The sequence below is a fragment of the Carassius auratus genome, unplaced genomic scaffold (genome assembly GCF_003368295.1).
Source record: "Carassius auratus strain Wakin unplaced genomic scaffold, ASM336829v1 scaf_tig00005936, whole genome shotgun sequence".
Classification (NCBI taxonomy): Eukaryota; Metazoa; Chordata; class Actinopteri; order Cypriniformes; family Cyprinidae; genus Carassius; species Carassius auratus.
The window spans coordinates 43113-65323 of record NW_020523715.1 but is presented as its reverse complement, the minus strand read 5'-3'; the positions used below and the strand labels follow the sequence as shown (position 1 = coordinate 65323).

The 22211-nt window shown below is 37.6% G+C and overlaps 1 protein-coding gene across 2 annotated transcripts in view; it reads left to right on the top strand.

Moving 5' to 3' along the window:
* LOC113071088 (von Willebrand factor A domain-containing protein 5B1-like) overlaps positions 1–22211 on the top strand; it is a 41553-nt gene that overhangs the window by 3623 nt on the left and 15719 nt on the right. Inside the window, exons 2-10 of one of the 2 annotated variants that reach the window (XM_026244458.1) lie at positions 929–1117; positions 2443–2601; positions 3486–3705; positions 4134–4183; positions 4763–4894; positions 7116–7240; positions 9576–9752; positions 16384–16494; positions 17813–18015. In XM_026244458.1, coding sequence (XP_026100243.1) covers positions 979–1117; positions 2443–2601; positions 3486–3705; positions 4134–4183; positions 4763–4894; positions 7116–7240; positions 9576–9752; positions 16384–16494; positions 17813–18015 — 1316 coding nt within the window. In that variant the 5' untranslated portion in view covers positions 929–978. Of the gene's footprint in view, positions 1–928; positions 1118–2442; positions 2602–3485; positions 3706–4133; positions 4283–4762; positions 4895–7115; positions 7241–9575; positions 9753–16383; positions 16495–17812; positions 18016–22211 lie in introns of both variants that reach the window. The other variant, XM_026244457.1, reaches the window with a different exon arrangement.

The following is a 22211-nucleotide window of genomic DNA, read 5'->3' as shown; positions in this document are numbered from 1 at the left end:
TAAATGAGTTGTTAATATGTGAGTGGAGCTACATCGGGCACAGAAACACCGGAAACTTAAGCCGCACTTCAAATTTGTGAATGTCACTGCATTAGAAATGAAATGACAAACCAGGTGGCATTTATTTGAAGGACAGATTTGCACAAACACACTTTTTGTGCACAAACACACACAGTTTGTATATGGTTGTACATGATAAAACAATAGAGATACTGTTCTAAATGAGATTTTGACCATTTTTTATTGGTCAAACCTTAGCTGAACATGTCCAAAGTTTATGTGATAAATTACACGTGTGGTTATGTCTGTCTTAATTTATTTATTATTATTACTTTTTTTTATAAACATCCTTAAAATAAGATCAATTTAACTTGAGAAACAAAATATCATAAGATACTGCATGTGACTTGTTTTCAGAGAATATATTGTTTTTTTCATTAGAGATTTTTTTTAAACTAACACCACAAAATTCGGTTAGATTCATGCTTAAACAAGAAAAGCAGTATAAAATGATAACAATAATAGGTCTTTTATGCATGTTTTTATGCCATTGTAATCTGGACATTGTTCACAATGTATATGAATGTCAATAAATAAACAAACATGGTTAAGAAGTAAACTGTATGAGTTTATTATGTTTATTTATTTATTTGTTTACATCCTGCAATATATGTCTTGTTTTATTGCTTAAAATGAGAGAACACAATGAATAATAATAATAATAATAATAATAATAATAATAATAATAATAATAATAATAATTCCTTTAGATATTTTATCTGGATATTTATAAACTGTTCACAAAAATAAATGAGTGTCCAAAACTATAAATAAATGTAGATAGGCCCTTAAGAGGTATTTATTTGTTTATTTATTTATTGGCATTCTGCAGAGTTATACTATAATACATGGTATCAATGTTATCTAGGGTTTTTAGGGAAACATCCCCTCTCACTTGGACTGGACAGAACCACCATCATGCCGGGCCTGATCAACAAAAGCAAATGGAGTGCTCTGCCTCTCAGCATCTCAGACATCACTTCCTGTGTCAGGGGTTACACCCTGGCAATGACAGCCTCCTTGACCTATGAAAACATCGAAGATCACCCTATTGAGGGTGAGTATGCTGTCTAATAGGCGCATTACTTCAGATTTTTCTGAAATGATGTTAAGTCGTTAATGGCTCTTTCTATTCTATCTTCTGTCACATAATAAAAAGATGTAGGTCTAAAATTAAGATTTATGTCATTTACATCCATTTGGGTTACACAGTTTTCCAATTGTTAAACATTATGTGATGCATATTTGTCAGTCATAAACAATAACCAGATTTATACTGTATATTTAGCATTATTAAAATGTCTTTTACATTTTAACTAGTTGATTATTACATTTTCTATAGCTAGCCATACAGTTTTTAACAATTGTTTTCACAAGGAACAGATTAATAGATGCAAATAGTTAATAAACTAAGCCACGGCTGTCAAATACGCATTACATGAAGTTTATGAGTTTATGTTAAAACTTTAATCCAAGTGCATAAAAATGTTGCAGTTCAGATACAGAAATCTTAAATTTAGACCAAAATATTTTTGGGGGGTATAGTATTGATTGAATCTAAACTTCAGCATTAGCCCTTGCCACTATGTCATTGAATCCACCAATTAAATATAATCTTAAAAGTAGAGGTGCTCCGATCACTATCGGCCGATCGTTAATGCGCATTTCGTCAGTAAAGCCGGTTTTCTAATCAGCGGTTAATTCCATCAGGTGCGTGATTTCACATAGAGCAGCTGTTACTACAAAGAGCCGTTGTTAATAGAGAAGATGCGCAAATCACGTTAATTTTCAGCGTTTATTGGCCCATCTTCTCAGTTAACAACGGCTCTGTGTAGTAACAGCTGCTCTATGTGAAATCACGCACCTGATGCAATTAACCGCTGATTAGAGAACCGGCTTTACTGAGGAGATACGCATTAACGATTGGCCGATAGTGATCGGAGCACCTCTACTTAAAAGATGCTACATCATTAGGCCCAGTACATATCTTTTTTTTGTAGATTTGTCATAAAATATTGATTTTGTCCAAAAGCACTTTCCTCTTCAGCTTTTGACAAAAACCACAATTGTGGTTCTTATCCTCAAAAGCAATTTGGGATGCAATGCATCAAACCCTTTGTAATCACAGCAATACTTCAAAATAATGCGAATGAAAGAGAAACACTTTCTTTTGCCAAATTTGTGTGAAGTCTAGAAATGTCACCGGAAGATTGCTGCTCAATGGTCTCCGGTGTCGTATCGACTCCTCCAAATTGGATTCTGCATTGGTCAATGCTGAAAGCACTAAAACGAAGGATTTAATTTCTGTCAAGTGCGAAATTAGCTTTGTGGAAAGATCACCTATCGCTATTGTGTTTGCCTGTAATCCTGTGATTCATGCAGGAATCTTTCTATACCCTCTGGATGAAGGCAGCGTGGTGGTTGGGTTCGAAGCGATGATTGGCAGTCAGATAATAACCGTGCAGGTCAAAGATAAAACGAAAATCGATGACTGTTGCTTTGATTGCTGCAATGCCAATGGAACCCCACAGAGCGGAGGTGGTAAGCTTTTATGCTCATTTATAACGCTCATCAAAGATCTTACTTAACTAATCCCTGAATCAGAGCTTAAGCGTAAGGCCTGTCATGGTGTCTGTTGAATCCAATTAAAAAATAGTTTAACCATAAATGTAAATTTGCTGAAAAATTACTTACCCTCACCATCCAAGAGTTTGTTTCTTCATCAGAACAGATTTGGAGAAATGTAGCATTACATCGTTTGCTCTCCAATGGATGTTCTGCAGTGAATGGGTGCCGTCAGAATGAGAGTCCAAACAGCTGATAAAAAAAATCTCAATAATCCACATGACTCAAGTCCATCAATAAGTGTTGTGAAGTGAAAAGTTGCGTGTTTGTAAGAAACAAATTCATTTAAATCATTGCCTCTGCTAAATTAAAAGCCGTCTACCCATCTGAATCAGAACAGAAACATACATAAACATGACATAAATCAAGCAAACTTTAGAAGCAAAAGCTTCACTTTTAACTTCACAAGATGTTAATGGATGGACTGGACATGTGTGTATTACTTGGATTATTGTGATGTTTTTATCCGCTGTTTAGACTCTCATTCTGACGGCACCCATTCACTGCAGAACATCCATTGGAGAGCAAACAATGTAATGCTACATTTCTCCAAATCTGTTCTGATGAAGAAACAATTCTGATGGCATCCAGTCACTGCATTGGCGAGCAAGTTATGAAATACTACATTTCTCCAAATCGAAGAAACAGACGAAGAAACAAACTCATCTACATGTTGGTAAATGTTACACAAATGTACATTTTTGGGTGAACTATTCCTTTAACACATCTTATTAAGTTTTTTTGTTGTTGTTGTTGAAGTTGACTTTCAGAGGCTTAACTGATGATTTCTCTTGCTGCAGGGCATATTGTTTTGGATGAGGATCAGGAGAGGACAGTGCTGGTGGTCAGTCTGGGGGTCATTCCCCCTCTGGAGACCATTAATATACTGGTCAGCACCTCCTCTGAGCTCCGCACACTCCCTAACGGGGGAATTCGGGTGACCTCACCACCCGTCTGCTCTCCAAGAGTCCAGCGTTCTGTCAAAGAGGAGCAGGCATTTTCACCCAGCACTGCTAGGAGGTGTGTGTGATTCATTAATGTTATTATAGTATTTACACAGAAACACTGTATTTCTAATCTTCTAACATTCTGGTGTCTGTTCTAAAACTCTCTAAAACATACAGGACAACCAGTGTAACCTGCTCCTTTCATTAATCAAAAACATACTGATTGGTTGTTCATATAACATGCAAGATTAAGAAATTTCTGACATTGTTCTGATATTTGCATATGAACTGCGTCTTCCTTCCTGCATTTATTTGCATACAGAATTTTACTGCCATCTGTTTAACCTGGTAGCTTTCAGCTTACAAGATATTGTCCCACATGTGTTCATCAAGCAAAATGTACAACATGGGAATTGGAAATTAAACAACATCAGACCCCACCGACTTCATATCATATCAGTAAAAATGAAGTTTGACTCTCTACCTCCTGATTTGTCTCAGGAGGGATCAGCATCATTGTTCAGTGGGAACCCACGAGCAGACGGCCTCAGGTGTGTGTTTGTCTGCTCTTTTGAAGGAAGAGACCATCAACTCCATTGACTATGAGTTTAATTTCAATCTTGAGATCAGAGGACCGTATTTACTGGCAGGTCAGTTCCTCAATCCTCATGCGTGAGAACTTGAAAGAATTTAATATTATAACCCTGATCATGGGCTTTACTTCCAGAGAACACACAAATAAATATGAACGCATGTAAACGGTAATTATTTATTTGGATGAAAATGTCTTGCAAATGGATAAATGTCAAATATATAGAAGTCAAAGCTTCTTGCCTAAATTATGTTTGATATGTTAATAGTTTGAGGTGCTGACTTTTCATACTGAAAACAAGTATATGCACTGAAGGTTGCATTGGATAAAAGTGCCTGCCAAGTGCAAAATTTGCAAAATTCTGTATATGCTTGTTATTTTAGCTGGGACTCATACCCAAATGATGTTTAATGCGTTGATAGCTTGCTGTAATATGTTCATGTCCCTGCTGGAGTTGCAGAAGGATTTAGTCCTTAAATGTGGTCTAACGTCTGTTGCTCCTGCTTATTTTAGATGCTTTAGAAGTTTCTCTGTGCAGGTTTGGAAAGCCCCTCACATGCCATCCGTGCAGACGCTGACCCCTCGGCTCGCTCTGCCACCAGCATTGTGGTCACACTGGCAGACAACTACACCTATGACTGCCCTGTGGAGATACTGATCTACCCTAGTGGTGTGTAGCACACATAATTACAATAATTATACTGTTTATCATGATCTGAAAATGCTGCATGAAACAATGACGAGCCCGTTCTTTGTCGTGAATCAAAACATGCAGTTTGAGCCATGTACTGAGACTCCTCAACAAATGATTCTTATAAACTGGTTCTTTTTAGTGTTTTTAATCATAAATGTACAGCACAACCAATGAGGTCCAACTTCCGAACGAATTACTCTCATAAAATGGTTTAGTGAATCAGACATTGTGTAGTCGGATTCCTGAAGGAATGAGTGTTATAAACCTTTTTAAGTGAATCACAAACATACATCCTAGCTAGTGTAGTCCATTTCCTGATCAAATGACTCTTATGACACCATTATTTTTCAGTGAATCAATAACATAAAGCACAACCAGTGTAGTCCGACTCCCAAAGAATGATTCTTGTGAGATGGTTCTTTTAGTGAATCAGAAACATACAGCGCAACCAGTGTAGTCCAATTCCTGAGCAAATCAATCATTCCAATGTCATTCCAAACCCATAAAAGCTTAGTTTGTCTTTGGAACACAATTTTAGATATTTTGGATGAAAACCGGGAGGCTTGAGACCGTCCCATTGACTGCCAAGTAAGTTACACTGTCAAGGTCCAGAAAAGTATGAAAGACATTGTCAGAATAGTCCAGTGGGCATGGGGCTCGGCTGGATCCACATCTAGGGGGTGGAGTTTGGTATGTTTAGGGGCGGAGCTCTGGGAGATGGGTAGGTTTAGCAATCAGGGGGTGGAGACGGGTTGGTTTAGGAATATGTAAGGAGGGAGGAGTTGGATCTGGATCCAACCACACCCCCTGGATCGTGTGTTCTTCAGTGAGGACCATCTCGAATAGTCTGCCATCAGTGTTCAACCGTAATGTTATGAAGTGACGAGAATACTTTTTATAAGTGAGGAAAACAAAAATAATGACTTTATTCAACAATTCCTTTGTCAACAGTCTAAAAGTGCTGTTTCTATGTGTATTTACATTTAATCATTTAGCAGACACTTTTATCCAAAGCGACTTACAAATGAGAACAATAGAAGCAATCAGATCAACAAGACAACAACAACAGTATACAAGTGTCATGACAATAGTCTCAGTTAGTCTACAAAACACATAGCCAGGTTTTATATATATATATATATATATATATATATATATATATATATATATATATGTATATATATATATATTATATATATATATATAAGAATATGAAAGACAAGAAAAGAAAATGCTTTGATTTTTGATTTAGCTTTCATTTGAAAGAAAACAGCGCATCCTTGTGGTGTGGCTGATACAGAAGAGCATACTTAGAATACAAAAATTATTCTCATCGCTTCATAAGGCCTCCCGGTTTTCTTCAAAAAAGTTTGAATTATGTTCCGAAGACGAACTAAGCTTTTACTGGTTTGGAACCACATGGGGGTAAGTGATTGATGAAAAAAAAAATTCATTTTGGGGTGGAGTATCCCTTTAAATCAGAGTAGGTCTGACTGGTTGTTCATATGACATGCAGTAAATATGCAAAAATAAATAAATAATTAAACACGTATGTTTTCTTTGTGAATCTTCGCAACAATGCTGTTTTTGTCAAGCGATTTGGTCCCCACATGGACAGACAAAAAAGTTCACAGCCACTCTGACCCGTGCTAACTGGACAATAGAGTCGGCTTTTCAGAACAAGCCAGTGCTGATCTCTCCATGTGCCTGGAAGCTTGTTCAAACAAGAGGTGGTTTATTAAATCATAGGCTATTGAAACATCATTCCCGGGTCCACAGCCATATAACATCATTTCTCGCTCTACAAGCACTGTTTAGTTGAGCTCTATATTTCTTCAGCCACCCCATCATGCACCTCGACCTCCACCGGCGTCTGAGAGGCATAAATGAATCCCTCGATGCCTCATAAGCTGCCGCATAAGATTGCCTCACTATGCAGGTGACCCGAGGCCAGTATTGTGCAATTGAATTGATAAGGGAGCCGAGTCAAAGGGGCAAACGTTCAGCCGTATTGATGGTGCCAACGCACACTGTGTCTAATACAGCTGCTTTTTTGAAGAAATACCACCACTGTGGGAGTCCTTCATGTCTGGCAGTAATGCATCTCATTGTCTGCTGTCATAATTCACTGTTGTGCCTCCACATGGAGAGGTTTTAATGCTGCGCAGAGATAGTAATTCTTCTTTTCTTTGTGTAGAGCCCCATCTGCCACACGTTCTCATCGAAGACGGAGACATGACGCCGGAGGAATACGATGAGCATCTGAAAGGAAGGAGCGACTATATAAAGGCCACGAAGAAGGACTGCAGTAATGAAAAGACTGTGAGTGAGACGGTGAATGAGGGAATACAGAAAATAGACATAAATACAGATGGCGTGGGCTGGACAAGGATGAAAAATATCAAAACAAGTAGTACAACACTATGACGCTTTCGTCTTGTGCTACTTTTTCACACTACGTATTATTGGTCAAGTCTAGCAAAAATATTATTTTGCTGCCAGGATCATAAACTGCACAGAAAGTGGTGATTGTTTGAAATAATGTGACAATCAAGTGTGAAATCAATTTACTGAATTTGACTGGATGGAAATAATTCAATCACAGTTTTATACTTTATGCATCTAAAAGAACTGTGGTTTTCCTTGTTCTAAAAACTATGGTTGTCCCTTAACACTTTTAAGAACTTCTTGTAAGTGAACAAAATCATTTCATAAAAAACATTACTGATAACTTTAATGCATTCTTTTTTTATTTTTATATTTATAAATTTTACTGACCGCAAAGTTTTAAATGGTAGTTTATATATTCTTTCTGAACTTTTCCGTGCACTTCTTTGTCTGTGAATCCAGTCACTCTCTCAAATATTCAGGGTTTTTAACACTAAGCTGTTAGATTAAGCCTAATGACACTCATACTGAAAATCAAGTGTGAAATCAAATTTCGTAAAGTTACCTATTTAATGCAAAATCTGTTGCCTATTCTTGCTAATTGTCGCTTCAGGAGGTAGTTACATTAAGTAGGAATGTCTGCACAGATCCATGCTTCTTAGCAGCGCAAAGCTTCAATTGCATCTTTAAGTGAGTGCTTTTCCTCAACAGGAGGGAGAGAACATTCAGCCCTAAAATCATCTGCAGTGAAGAGATGTTTCTATGGAAACCATCAAAGGTCTTCGGCTGAGTCCATAGTGTTTCTACCTACCGTGTAGCGAAATAAGAGTTAACTTCACCTCCTTTGGGGTGTGTGCTCCTTTAATTAAATCTTTAGATCAGGAGAGGGGAATCTGTAAACCATTAAAGATTTTCTAAATGATGATCTTGGCTCATAGTATCACGTGCTTATGAACATCGAGCTCTATCAGTCATTTGCTGACTTGAGCAGAATGACACTGAATAACGGAAATGAAAATGATCATTTATGTGTTACTGAACACAAAAGGAGATTTGAATCTGAATTTGGAAAATAGAATAGAAAAGACAATATTTGTGCTCAGTTTTATACAAGACTGTTGATGTAAGACGTGTGTATGTAGAAGAAAGCTATTTCCAGCAGAGCGAGCCAGGGAGACAGCAGATTTCTGAGAAAAGTCATTTAATGTAGAGTGAGCTAACAAATTGAACCATGATGTAAAGTGGTTGAGAAACATCACTCATTTGAGATTCTTTCTTCAGAGCAGTTCACAGTAAGGCTAATTGGCGTCCCTCAGGTGAGCTTGAACTCTGTCAAGTGCACAGGATTTGAAACATTGCACACACACTTCCCATCTTACAACGAACTCTTACCCTTTCACTGAACAGTTTGCATCCACAACCTCCAGGTTATTATCATCCACATTCTTTGTGAAGGGTTTATTTCTTCTTTATTTATTTTCCTGTTCTTTCTTTCCTGGGTCATCTCAATAAAAGTTATATCTAAATGATAATTTTTGTACATATAAATTATGTTATTAATATATACAATACTAATATTTGGAGTGCATTTTTGAACAAATGTATATTTATAAATAAATATATAAATATATATATATATATATATATATATATATATATATATATATATATATATATATATATATATACATATATACACACATATACACACACACACCCACACACACACACAGTAATTTTTAGATATAAATAAAAACATAAAAGCTTTTACAAACACACGCACAAACATATACACAAATAAAATATACTTTATAAAGTTTATATTTATTATATATTTTATTAATATTTTTTTGCATATTATTATCTTTGTATACAGATTTTTTTTTATTGTGAGTATATAGTAATATGTAAAATAGGCCAAAATTTACTATTTTAGATTTTGACGATTTTGACGATTTTGACGATTCCATCAAATTGCCATCATATTCATTGCTATCTATAAAGTATACTGTTATAAAAAGTTATATATAATATCTTTCAGTTCTAAAAGTCATATTTGCTGTACTTTGTTATTTTAAATAAAATAAAAAACATCTCTTAATGTTCGGAAAAAATGCTTTATTTTCTTTATAAAAAAAAAAAAAAAAAAAAAAAAAAATATATATATATATTTTTTTTTTACGTGACATGTTTTTGTGAGATTCATCAGCAATTTTTTTATTATCACCTTCGGTAATGGCTCTTTCACTGGCTGATGTGTGGTGTGTAGGTGGACATCATTCGGAAGAGGCTCCATAAAGACATCCTCCACAACCCAGTGGTCATGCTGAACTTCTGCCCATACCTCAGCTCAACGACCTCTGACCTGCGGAGCATCCAGGGGGAATTCATCTTCCTCATTGACCGCAGTGGAAGCATGAGTGGGGTCAAAATCAATCGAGTTAAGGTAGGATGCTTGTGTTTCTGTGTTAAACTAAATCTGCCCCTCACTCCCAATGCTCATTAACTTTTGATGACATCCTAATTTATTCAGCAGTTTAAAACCCCAAAGTGCTTCAGTTGTGTTAATAACCGTTAATGGAAACAGGTTTTTATATACACACAGCAGTGCTTATTTAATGATGACACGGATTACCCATGTGTTTAGCGGTTTCAGTCCGATTGGATGGTTTTAAGAAGTTTATGGGGGTTGGGGAGTTCACCCAAAAAATCTCTTAAAATGTATTCACCCTCAGGTCATCCAAGATGTAGATGAGTTTGTTTCTTCATCAGATAAGATTTGGAGAAATATAGCATCACATCGCTTCTTTGCAGTGAATGGGTGCCGTAAGAACGAAAGTCTGAACAGCTGATAAAAACATCACAATAATCCACATGACTCTAGTCCAGCATTTAATGTCTTGTGAAAAGCTGTGTGTTTGTAAAAAACTAACTTTTAACTTTAAACTGATACCACTGGCTAAAATATGAGTCCTCTATCCACAATATTGATTCAGTGAAAAAAGGGTTTTATCTGAATCAGGAGAGAAAGATGCACAGATCAAGCACCGCTTACAAGTGAAAATACTCCTTAACAGATCTAAACAGTAGGCAGGGCAACATAGGCAATCTCTTTAATATTCACAAAATATTCATAATGATTTTGCTGAAGATCTCAAATTTAACAAGATTGTGAAGTTTAAGTAATTTTAATGCACTTTTTTCGTCCATTATGTTTTTAAACCATCATGTTTCAGAATACTTTATTGTTTTGTGTCTTGCAACGTTCTTGTTCTCACAATGTTGAGCGTTAAGACAGAGATGTTTTAATAGAGTCACTGAATTCAACTTCCTGAGTAACAAAATCATTTGAATATGTTCACTTAAGGTCCCACTTAAGGCTTTTGTATGGCTCGTTAAGATGAATAAAAAGTGTGAGAAACATGCCTTAATTTTTTACCTTTGCATAAACATTTTGAATCTTAACTGTTTATCGATCAAAAAGTCTGGTGTCAGTTAAAAATTTTTAGGAGGAAATTAATGCTTTGATACAAAAAGGATGCATTGATTTGTTTAAAAGTGACAGTACATACATTTATAATATTATATTTTTTATTTATTTCAAATAAATCCTGTTCTTTTGAACAGTATATTCATCAAACAATCCTAAAGTTTATTGAGCAGCAAATCATCATATTAGACTGATTTCTGAAGATCATGTGACACTGAAGACTGGAGGAATGATGCTGAAAATTCAGCTGCGCATCACAGAAATAAATTAGATTTTTAAATATATTCCAATGAATAGGCAACATTAATTTTACATTGTAATATTTCTAAAAAGTACTCTTTTTGCTGTATTTTTTGCTTGATTGCAACCTCAAAAAAATAAAATAAATAAAAATAAATAAATAAATAAATCCAAACTATTGAACTGTGTACACATTGAGATATTTAATTTCCTAAAAGCTGAAACAAACATGTAGTTAGTTTGTTTTAATCGTTTTTGCTACATTATTTTACTGACCATTATGTGGCTCTGTAGTTCTGGATCGAGCCAGAGCTTCTGAGCTGCCTGCTGAAGGGGTTTTGTGATGAAATAACCAGCTTGTTGCATTGAACAGCAGGTCCGATAATTGAACTAGGGAAGTCTCCATGCTGAGATTGGATATTTTGTGCGCTGTGAAAGAGCACGTGTGCACGTGTTCACTGTTGACGGGGGTCTGCAGCGTGACGGGTGAGCCAGCGATGTCTCACTGTGGTTTTGATTGAGGATGTTCCCCTTCTGACCACAGACATCAAACTGCTCCAATGTAAAGGCTCAGGTCACTCTAGCGGTAATATCCTTCCCAGAATATCCTTGACCGTGAAGAAGACTTGCTCCATGCTGAAATGTCATATAGCCATCATGATCCCTCCTGGGCTGGAGGAGGACATCAGTAGATGTGTCTAACAACACTGAAAGGAGCACTGAAAATATGTTCACCAAGAAGATAACATATTGGCTGAATGAACACCAAACAGAGACATTTTAAGAACTGTTATGGTCATTTCTGCTATGCATTTACCCAAAAATGAAAATATGCTGAACATGTACTCACCTTTAGCCCATTCTAGATGTTTGTTTCTTCATCTGAACAGATTTGGAGAAATGCAGCATTACATCACTTGTCCACTAATGGATGCTCTGCAGTGAATGGGTGCCGTCAGAGTGAGAGTCCAAACAGCTGATTAAAAACATCACAATAATCCACACAACTCCAGTCAATCAGTTTAACTCTTAAAGGAAAAAAACTTAAAGGAATTTTAACTTTAAACTGTCACTTCTGGACAAAATATGAATCCATAATCTATAATAACGCTTCCTCCAGTGAGTGAGTAAAATTTCAGTAAATTTTCATTTTCGTGTGAACTTTCCTTTAAATCATTATTTAGTGTGCAGACCTCAAGAACTGAATCAGTGCAACCCGTGAATGAATCATTCAGATACATTTGGTGACCTGGATCAGCTGATTCATCGACTATATTAGACTCAAAAGACATAACTCTCACAAAAACTTTTTCAGTAAATTATTTTTGAGTCTGTTTGAAGCTCAAAACACATTATTCTTTGTAATTGCATGGGGAAAATTATTATTATATTTTTTTCTTCAAATTTTCTTCCACAGAAAAACAAACAAAAACAATGTTTTTTTATATTAATTGTTGGTTGAACTATGCTTTTAATAAGTATCTTTTCTCATTATGGGTCAAGTTCTGTTTAAATTTGTGAGGAAGTGTTTGGTGAAGATAACTTTTTTTTTTTGGTTGTTGTTTTGTTTATTATTTTTTTTTTTTTACAAAACAAGTGATTAGTTTCTTAATTAATTCATACCATATCATTGTAAAAAAATAATAATAAACAAAACAACAACAACAACAAAAAACCTGTGAAATTGCTATAACTCTTCTTTATATTTCATTTCTATTTACAAACTCAATTATAACCTCATGCTAATTACTCGCCGCTGTACCTGCTGTGTATCTGTCGAGACGCAGCATTATTAATGATATCTCTACTATAGATGATGTCTGACCAGTATAATTGTGGTGCTAATGTCTCCCAGGTCTGTTATCAAAGATTGTTGGTTCAATCCAAGCCAGGATGACACAGTTGAAATGCCATTAGCGATCGACCACTAATCCAAACATTTGGGGAACCATGTCACCCTCAGTGTCTATAATGGTTATGACATTTAACCCTGTTATTAGGTTAATGAGAGTTGCTTTACATAAGAAGCATTGTTAAATGGCAAATGACTGTAATCTTTGTTAATGCCTGTAATATGTTATTAAAGCACTAAGAGTGTATCAAATGCAATGAATGATATCATCTCGGTGTGAACCATTACCGTATTTTTCGGACTATAAGTCGCACCTGAGTATAAGTCGCACCAGTCCAAAAATACGTCATGAGGAAAAAAAACATATATAAATCGCACTGGACTATAAGTCGCATTTGTTTAGAACCAAGAACCAAGAGAAAACATTACCGTCTCCAGCCGCTGCTCGAGCGCCCTTTCGCGGCTGGAGACTGTAATGTTGTCTCTTGGTTCATTTCTCTCGGTTCATGTCAATTTAATTTTGATAAATAAGTCGCACCTAACTATAAGTCGCAGGACCAGCCAAACTATGAAGAAAGTGCGACTTATAGTCGGGAAAATACGGTATATATAAGCAACTATATAAACCCTAAATATAAACACATGAACTGTCAGGGTTTGCAAGGGAGGAACTCAAGTGCAGACAGGATTCAACACAAAAGGGTTTATTAAATACAAAAAGGGAAAACAAAAACCCACGAGGGGGAAAACAAGGGCTAGGGTAAGGACTAAATAACCAAACAAGACAGGGCTGACCAGATAAAGACACTAAACACTAACTATAAACAAACACTCACAGAAATACAAAACACTTCTTCAGGAACAGGTACAATCACGAATAATGAACACAATGAACCGACGCAAGACAGAGCACACTAGGAGATCTAAATAGGTGGAACAATCAAGACACGACAGGTGGCACAGATGGGACAATCAAGACACGACTAGGTTAACAAGGGGGGCGGGGCAAGGGAACGAGACAACACAAGCACATGGCCCAAAAACAAGGCCATGCGCTTGTACACAAAACAAGGGTCTGTCATGATCCTGCCTCAAGACTAGGAAAAATCAAGGACACGAGGGCAGGATCATGACAGAACCCCTCCCTTAAGGAGCGGCTTCCAGACGCTCCTCAAGGGAACATCAAACACGGGACATCACTGACATGACAGACTGGGACACAGACACAAACCAACAAGACATGACTAATAATAACAAAGGCAAACATGAAAACACAATGGCAGGGTTAGGGTGACATAACAAAAAAAACAAACAGGGAAGGGGAGGGGGCGGGACCACAAAGTTCATGGGGGACAGACCAGGGCGGGGGGGTGGGGTAGGAATCTTAGGAGGACAGGACGAAGGCTGACGACGGGGGGTACGGGCAGGTCTGGGTGGTGAGGGGCGGGGAGGGGTCTCAGGACAACTGACAGGGGACATGACAGGAGCAGACAAGGGACGCGGGGCAACACTTACGGGACGCGGGGCAAGACTTACAGGACGCGGGGAGACGACAGCTGGACACGGGGGAACAACATCTACTGGACACGGGGGAACAACATCTACTGGACACGGGGGGACAACATCTACTGGACACGGGGGGACCACATCTACTGGACACGGGGGGACCACATCTACTGGACACGGGGGGACCACATCTACTGGACACGGGGGGACCACAGGACACGGGGCCACATCAACAGGACACGGGGCCACATCAACAGGACACGGGGCCACATCAACAGGACACGGGGCCACATCAACAGGACACGGGGAGACAACGGCTGGACATTTGGGACTTCTGGGGACAGGGTCAGGGGACAAGACAGGACTGACGGGGATTTCTAAAATTTGGACAAGACGGGACAAATAATCAGAAAATGCTTTAGCAGCTAGGACAATTGGCATCTCCTTATGAGATGAAATGCACTGAACTAAAGTCTTTGCTGCAGAGTCGGCCGCGGCACTCTCCTGCGCTCTCACGACTGCCGACTTGCATACTGCCCTCTTCTTTGCCGGCTCGGGCACGCCAGCGCTCACCGCTGCTGACTCGGGCACGCTCACTGCTGCTGGCTCGGGCACGCCAGCGCTCTCCGCTGCTGGCTCGGACACGCTCACCGCTGCTGGCACGGGCACGCCAGCGCTCTCCGCTGCTGGCACGGGCACGCCTGCTCTCACCGCTGCTGGCACGGGCACGCCTGCTCTCACCGCTGCTGGCACGGGCACGCCAGCTCTCTCCGCTGCTGGCACGGGCACGCTCACCGCTGCTGGGTTGGGCACACCAGCGCTCACCGCTGCTGGCACGGGCACGCCAGCGCTCTCCGCTGCTGGCACGGGAGGAGACAGCGTCGCAGGACCGGCAGGCCCCTTCTTCTTCCTCTTCCTCCTTGGGCGCGGTACAGAGGCCACAGCTGGGTCAGAGGCGGGTTGGGGGAGTTTGGTCTCGGGCAGGGCAGTCTCGGACGCCGAAGACTCAGAAGTTGACTCCCATGAAAACCGTCTCCCTCGTTTCATGGGGAGACTGCTGGCTGTGGAGGGCACCTCAGGACTCTGGGAGGGGCTTGCCTGACCCCCCAGGGTTGCCACGGCCAGGACACGACCCTCCGGGATCGCCGGCAGCTGGGTAGGTGGGGACCTCTGGGGCTCCTCCTCTCGCCCGCTCGCTCCGGAACGACCTCCCCTGGTCCCCCGGAACACCACAAGGCGAGAGCCCTCAAAACAATCTCGCTGGCTGGCTGATGCCATCCAGCATTGCCTCCTGTCTGCTGAGTTCCTTGGTGGTCGGTTCATTCTGTCAGGGTTTGCAAGGGAGGAACTCAAGTGCAGACAGGATTCAACACAAAAGGGTTTATTAAATACAAAAAGGGAAAACAAAAACCCACGAGGGGGAAAACAAGGGCTAGGGTAAGGACTAAATAACCAAACAAGACAGGGCTGACCAGATAAAGACACTAAACACTAACTATAAACAAACACTCACAGAAATACAAAACACTTCTTCAGGAACAGGTACAATCACGAATAATGAACACAATGAACCGACGCAAGACAGAGCACACTAGGAGATCTAAATAGGGGGAACAATCAAGACACGACAGGTGGCACAGATGGGACAATCAAGACACGACTAGGTTAACAAGGGGGGCGGGGCAAGGGAACGAGACAACACAAGCACATGGCCCAAAAACAAGGCCATGCGCTTGTACACAAAACAAGGGTCTGTCATGATCCTGCCTCAAGACTAGGAAAAATCAAGGACACGAGGGCAGGATCATGACATGAACACTTAATATTTTTGTGGATGAGTAATGAAAAATACAGCTGTATTTAAATGTATATGCTTTTAAATTTTAATATATTTATAGATATTTATATAATATACCAATTTTTATTTTATTTTTATGAGTAATGCAGAATCATTTACGTTGACCTCTTCCTTTTTTTGTGCGTTCACAGGACGCAATGGTGGTGATTCTGAAAAGTCTTTTCCCAGCATGCTTATTCAACATAGTGGGCTTTGGATCTAAGTTCAAAACACTATTTGCCACCAGTCAGAGCTACAATGAGGTTAGTCACCCGCAGTCAGAGCCCACACTCACTGCCCTCATTAGATCAGCAGTTACTGTCCAGAGGATCAGTGCTTGTGTTTTCCAGTCGAAAAGCTCTGGGTTTATATAATGAACTTCCAGTCATGCAGCACATCATTTAAGCTTTTTTGAACTGAAAAAAAAAAACCAAAAAAAAAAACCTTTGTCAGTATTTTGTGTTGTTTTCCAGTACAAATATCTAAATATTCATGAATCAAAATATGTTTACTTGAAGACTATTTATTTCAAGTATTAAGTTTTGTTTTTGTAAAATGTAGCAAAATTAAGTGACTTAATGCTTAAAACAAGAAAATAAAATCTGCCGGTGGGATAAGAAAAATAAATTTAATAAGCAGCATGTTTATTTTTCTTAGTCTATTGGAAGATGTTTTTTCTTGTTTTAAAGGTGCTTTAGGGAACTTTTGTAAAAAAATATTTACAAAAATATTATTTACAAAAATTACATATTTATTAAACCTGTCATTATGTCCTGACAGTAGAATATGAGACAGATAATCTGTGAAAAAATCAAGCTCCTCTGGCTCCTCCCAGTGGTCCTATTGTCATTTGCAGAAAGTCATGCGCTCCCGGTAAGAAACAACCAATCAGAGCTGCGGTCCGTAACTTTGTTTGTGTTTAAAATGTAGAAAAATGAACATAATAATCGAGTACACCATGAATCCATTTTCCAAACCGTGTTTTTAGCTTGTCCTGAATCACTAGGGTACACCTATAATAAGTGTTTATATTCGGACTATTTTAGATTGCTTCGGGGGTACCGCGGCGGAGTAACCCAGTACCTTTGTGATTCTTCATAGACATAAACAGAGAGAAGTAGTTCCGGCTACGATGTTCTTCCGCAAGACGCAAGTAGTTCTGTTTATTAACCGCTAGAGCGTCAAAAGTTCCCTACTGCAGCTTTAAGCATAAAGTCACTTATTTTTTTTTTATTCTGAAGTAAATGTATATTGATTTAAGAATGTTTAGATATTTGCACTAGAAAAGACAGTGTAGGTTTTTCCTTTATCTCTGCATCAAATAGTTGTATTCTTTTTCTTTTAAGCATAAATCTAACGAAATTAGGTTTTTGAAAAGGTTTGAAAGTGGACTATAAAGAATTATATATAAATATAATAAAGTATTGTCTTATCTTAAACATATTTGTTTCTTAAGAAAATATGTCTTGTTTTAAATTTAGATATGGTAGATATGGCAAAGAACAAAACAAGATAAAAATACTGATTAACCTTTTTTTTATTCTTCTTCAAAATTGTTAACAAACCTTATTTATTTCACAGGAGAGCTTGACGTTGGCTTGTGAGCATGTGAAGAAGATCCGCGCTGACATGGGTGGTACAAACATACTGGCTCCTCTCAACTGGATCCTACGGCAGCCCATGCAGAGAGGTCATCCTCGCCTGCTCTTCCTCCTGACCGACGGAGCCGTCAGTAACACAGGGAAGGTTATTGAGCTACTCCGCAGCCATGCCAGGTTCACCAGGTCAGTGTTTGTACATTCACATTCATGCATTTGGCAGATTATGCTTTTATCCAAAGCAAGTTCATTTAAGGAATGCATGAATCTTATCAGTTCATGCATTCCCTGGGAATCGAACCCTTGACCTCGGTGTTGCTAGCGCCGTGCTCTACTGTATAATGTGCTGTTGCTTTTTAATCTGTGACTGTGTAATTAAAAGGTTGTGCTAATGTATTAATCAAAACATTTGGTACATTTTAGGACATTTGGAAATTTTTGGTTAATTACGTGTATTGTAATTATTTATATATAGAATTAGATTTATTTTTATTTTAGTTTAAATTTTAGTTTAAGTTTTAGTAATTTTATGTGCTTTTTTTTAAATTTTTTTTATTTTTTTATTTGGCTTTAACTATTTCAGTTTTGGTAATTTGTTTTACTTTAACTTAAACTTAATTTATTTCTAAATAAGTTAAAAGTTTTGGATGATATAAGTTTAAGTTTGGATCTAATTTATTAATTAATTTTTTTTTGCTTTATTTCAATTTCTAATTCTAGTTTTAGTTAATAATAACAGCACTGATTGTGAACTCTGTCAGATCAGATCAAACTGTGACTCAATTAATTTTTTTTAAATTAATTAATTTTTTTGCTGTTGTTTTTTTTTAATTTTTTTAATGGATTTACAATTATTCCCCAAAATATACTTAAGGACATAAATGTAACTGGAGAATTTGCTGAATAAAGGGTGAGTGAATGATGACAGAATAATCATTTTTGTGTGAACCAGCTCTGCAGAATATGCTAAATAATAAATAAAAGATCATACTGAATAGCATGCAGTATCACAACTTGGCAGTGGTGGACAGTAAACGGAGTAGCTTTACTTCGTTACTGTACTTAAGTACATTTTTCAAGTATCTGTACTTTACTGGAGTAGTTTTATTTTGAGTAACTTTTACTTTTACTTCACTACATTCCAAAGCATAAGATCGTACTTTTAACTTCACTACATTTCATAAAACATATCGTTACTCCCTATAATATATCACGTGCTCCGACACGCAGAAGCGGTGTCTGATTCATCATGAACGAACTGAGTCTTTTCAAAATAAACTTTAATCGGATCGCGAATCGCACCAAACGATTCGTTTACGAATTAGAATGATCCGATTGCAGCTGTTCTGGAGTCGACCACTCACTGATTCAAATGAACCGTTTAGTGCGAGTCTCCAGAAGTAAGAACCGGCAGATCTTGTGAGCGTCCTTGCGTCTGATGTTGCTAAAAGTAAGTTATTAATGTCGACATTTAGGATTCATTATTGTAACTGAAAATCATATTTAGGTCAAAATGGTCAGTTGTTTGGGAACTAAATCCGCTGTAAAGAGTGATCTGTTTAAGCCCACTGAAATGCTCCAGTGCAAACGTAGACACATCAATCAGCGTCTCTGTGTTTTAGGTTAAAAAATTAAATTAAATAACCTTAAACTAACACAGATTAAATAAAATAACTCATGCATGTCCAAATTCCCCGCTACCGTAATATTAACAGTTTTATTAAAATGCTACCATGACATCTGTTTTTATATTGTGTATCAACAGTAACGTTATACATATGTATATTGTTTGGATTAACTAGACGAGTAACGTTAGACAGACATGAATGTTTATTCATAACAGTACTGAAAATAAGTAAATATTGTAGCTGATGCTAAATGTCTAGCTAACAAGCTTGCTGGTGCTAACTTGAGGTAATTTTTATAAATAATGTCCAAATATTTTTATTCAACCACCTATATATATATATATGTAGCCTATATAGATTACATCTAGGGACAAAAGAAAGGATGTGATGTTCAGAACATGGTTACTAGTAATTATCAAAGAGGGGAAGAGATGCACCCCGTTTGGCCAGGGGTGTTTTTACACCACAGACAAGGTTTGAGAAGGAAAAAATCATTATGAAAATATAATTATATTTTCCTTAAAATGTTCTTCCTAACTTCAGGCCTTATTATCATGTCATATATAACTGTGATGTTCTGTAAAACCACAAACTTTAAAACACTTTCACAGATCACAGATTCCAAAATAATATTTGGTAGCACAACTATTAATACTTCTAATAATAAATCATCATATTTTCATGATTTCTAAAGATCATGTGACACTGAAGACTGGAGGAATGATGCTGAAAATACAGCTGCACATCACAGAAATAGATTATATTTTAAAGGATATTAAAATAGAAACCATTATTTTATATATTTTATTTTGATAATTTAGAATTATTACTGAAATACAACCTTTTTTTGTTTCAAACAGTTCAATGCACAATAATGAAGTACCTGGAGCTGACAATGAAGTAAATGTATAATAATTAGCAAATATGATTAATTTAGCGCTGTAAACGCGCGTGTGAGGGGCGGAGACGCGCCGCGGAGCGTCAGACGCTCGTGAGGACCAAACAGCAGAACGGTAGGAAACTTAAGTGAATTCACTTCTCTTATTATTTCTCCTTTACTATAGCGATTTATTTTTAGACACGTGATCTGAGTCTTTCATAGATTTTAGAGTTATTAGAGTATAGAGTTAGAGAAATTGAGTTATATTTTTTTTTTACATTCTTTGGTCGAAGTTTTCAGATCGGCAATTCGGAGCCTGTTCGCGACTCGGTTGATTCAGATCGGCACTTCGGAACCTGTTCGTGACTCGGTTGATTCAGATCGGCACTTCGGAGCCTGTTCGCGACTCGGTTGATTCAGATCGGCACTTCGGAACCTGTTCGCGACTCGGTTGATTCAGATCGGCACTTCGGAGCCTGTTCGCGACTCGGTTGATTCAGATCGGCACTTCGGAGCATGTTTGAGATTTTTTTAAATTCAGATCTGGACATCGAAGCAGGAAGTGTTTGTCAAACAGTTAATTGGTGATAAATGAATATTTGGACTTGAGGCTTTTTTTTACTTGTCGATTCAGCATGTACATGGACCCACACACAAAGGTGGACACACTCTAGACTTAATCATCAGTAGAGCTCTAAACTTTTCATCCATTGTTATTAAGGACGTTATTCATAACCGTACTGAAAAATGGTAACTACAGTAATTATCAAAGAGGGGAAGAGATGCACCCCGTTTGGCCAGTGGTGTTTTTACACCCCAGACAAGGTTTGAGAAGGAAAAAATCATTATGGAAATATAATTATATTTTCCTTAAAATCTTCAGGCCTTATTATCATGTCATATATAACTGTGATGTTCTGTAAAACAACAAACTTTAAAATAATTTGTTCTTACTGGTGAAAATCAGATGGTCATCTCTGTTTTCTCTCAGGTACATCACAGTGTAAGCTTCACAGTTAACATTACTCTCATCAGTGTAGTCCATATCAACAACAAAAATATATATTGACTCCATATAGTGGTTATTTTGGAAAAAATCCCAGGTATTTTGAGCAGTAGGATTAAAAAAAAAATAAAAAAAATGTGCTAATATAAAATTAAATTATCCTATATAAAATTGCAAACATCTATCTTTCAGTACTTTTTTACTTAAGTACATAAAAAATTTAGTACTTTTGTACTTTCACTTGAGTAAAATTGAAAAAGGAGTACTTTTACTTTTACTGGAGTAATATTTTATTATACGTATCTGTACTTTTAGTCAAGTACTTGATTTGTGTACTTCGTCCACCACTGCAACTTGGACTATACTGTAGTGCTCAAATCACACATTTATATTTTTGGATTAATATGGTGCCTTTTTGGTGCTACCAGCCCCTGATCACAATGTGTTATCTTTTATATGGAAAAGAGCAGCCTGAACAGTTTAAAAAAATATCAAATTTTATTTTCCAAGTATAAAAGCCCAAGGTTTTGGAATGATCTGTCGATTAAATGACTCATAATTTTTGGGTGAACTAATCCTTTAATATCAGAGGTTCAAGGATACAGAGCTGCAGAACTATTCAGGTAATAAGATCATAATGAGATCAGCACAGCCGCTAGAAACAGTAAATTGATGTCTCTCCGTCTAATCCTTTTAGATCCGCTCTAGCCATAACGCGGCTAGTATTCACATGCTTTGTTTCCGCACTCTGCTGCTTCCACAAGGCTTCCAGTCAATTTATCACCTGCCGAGACGTTCACCTCAGAGAGTCCTCCAAGAACAGATGCTACAATAGCTTCTTTCAAATGAATGGAAGAACCTGAGGGTT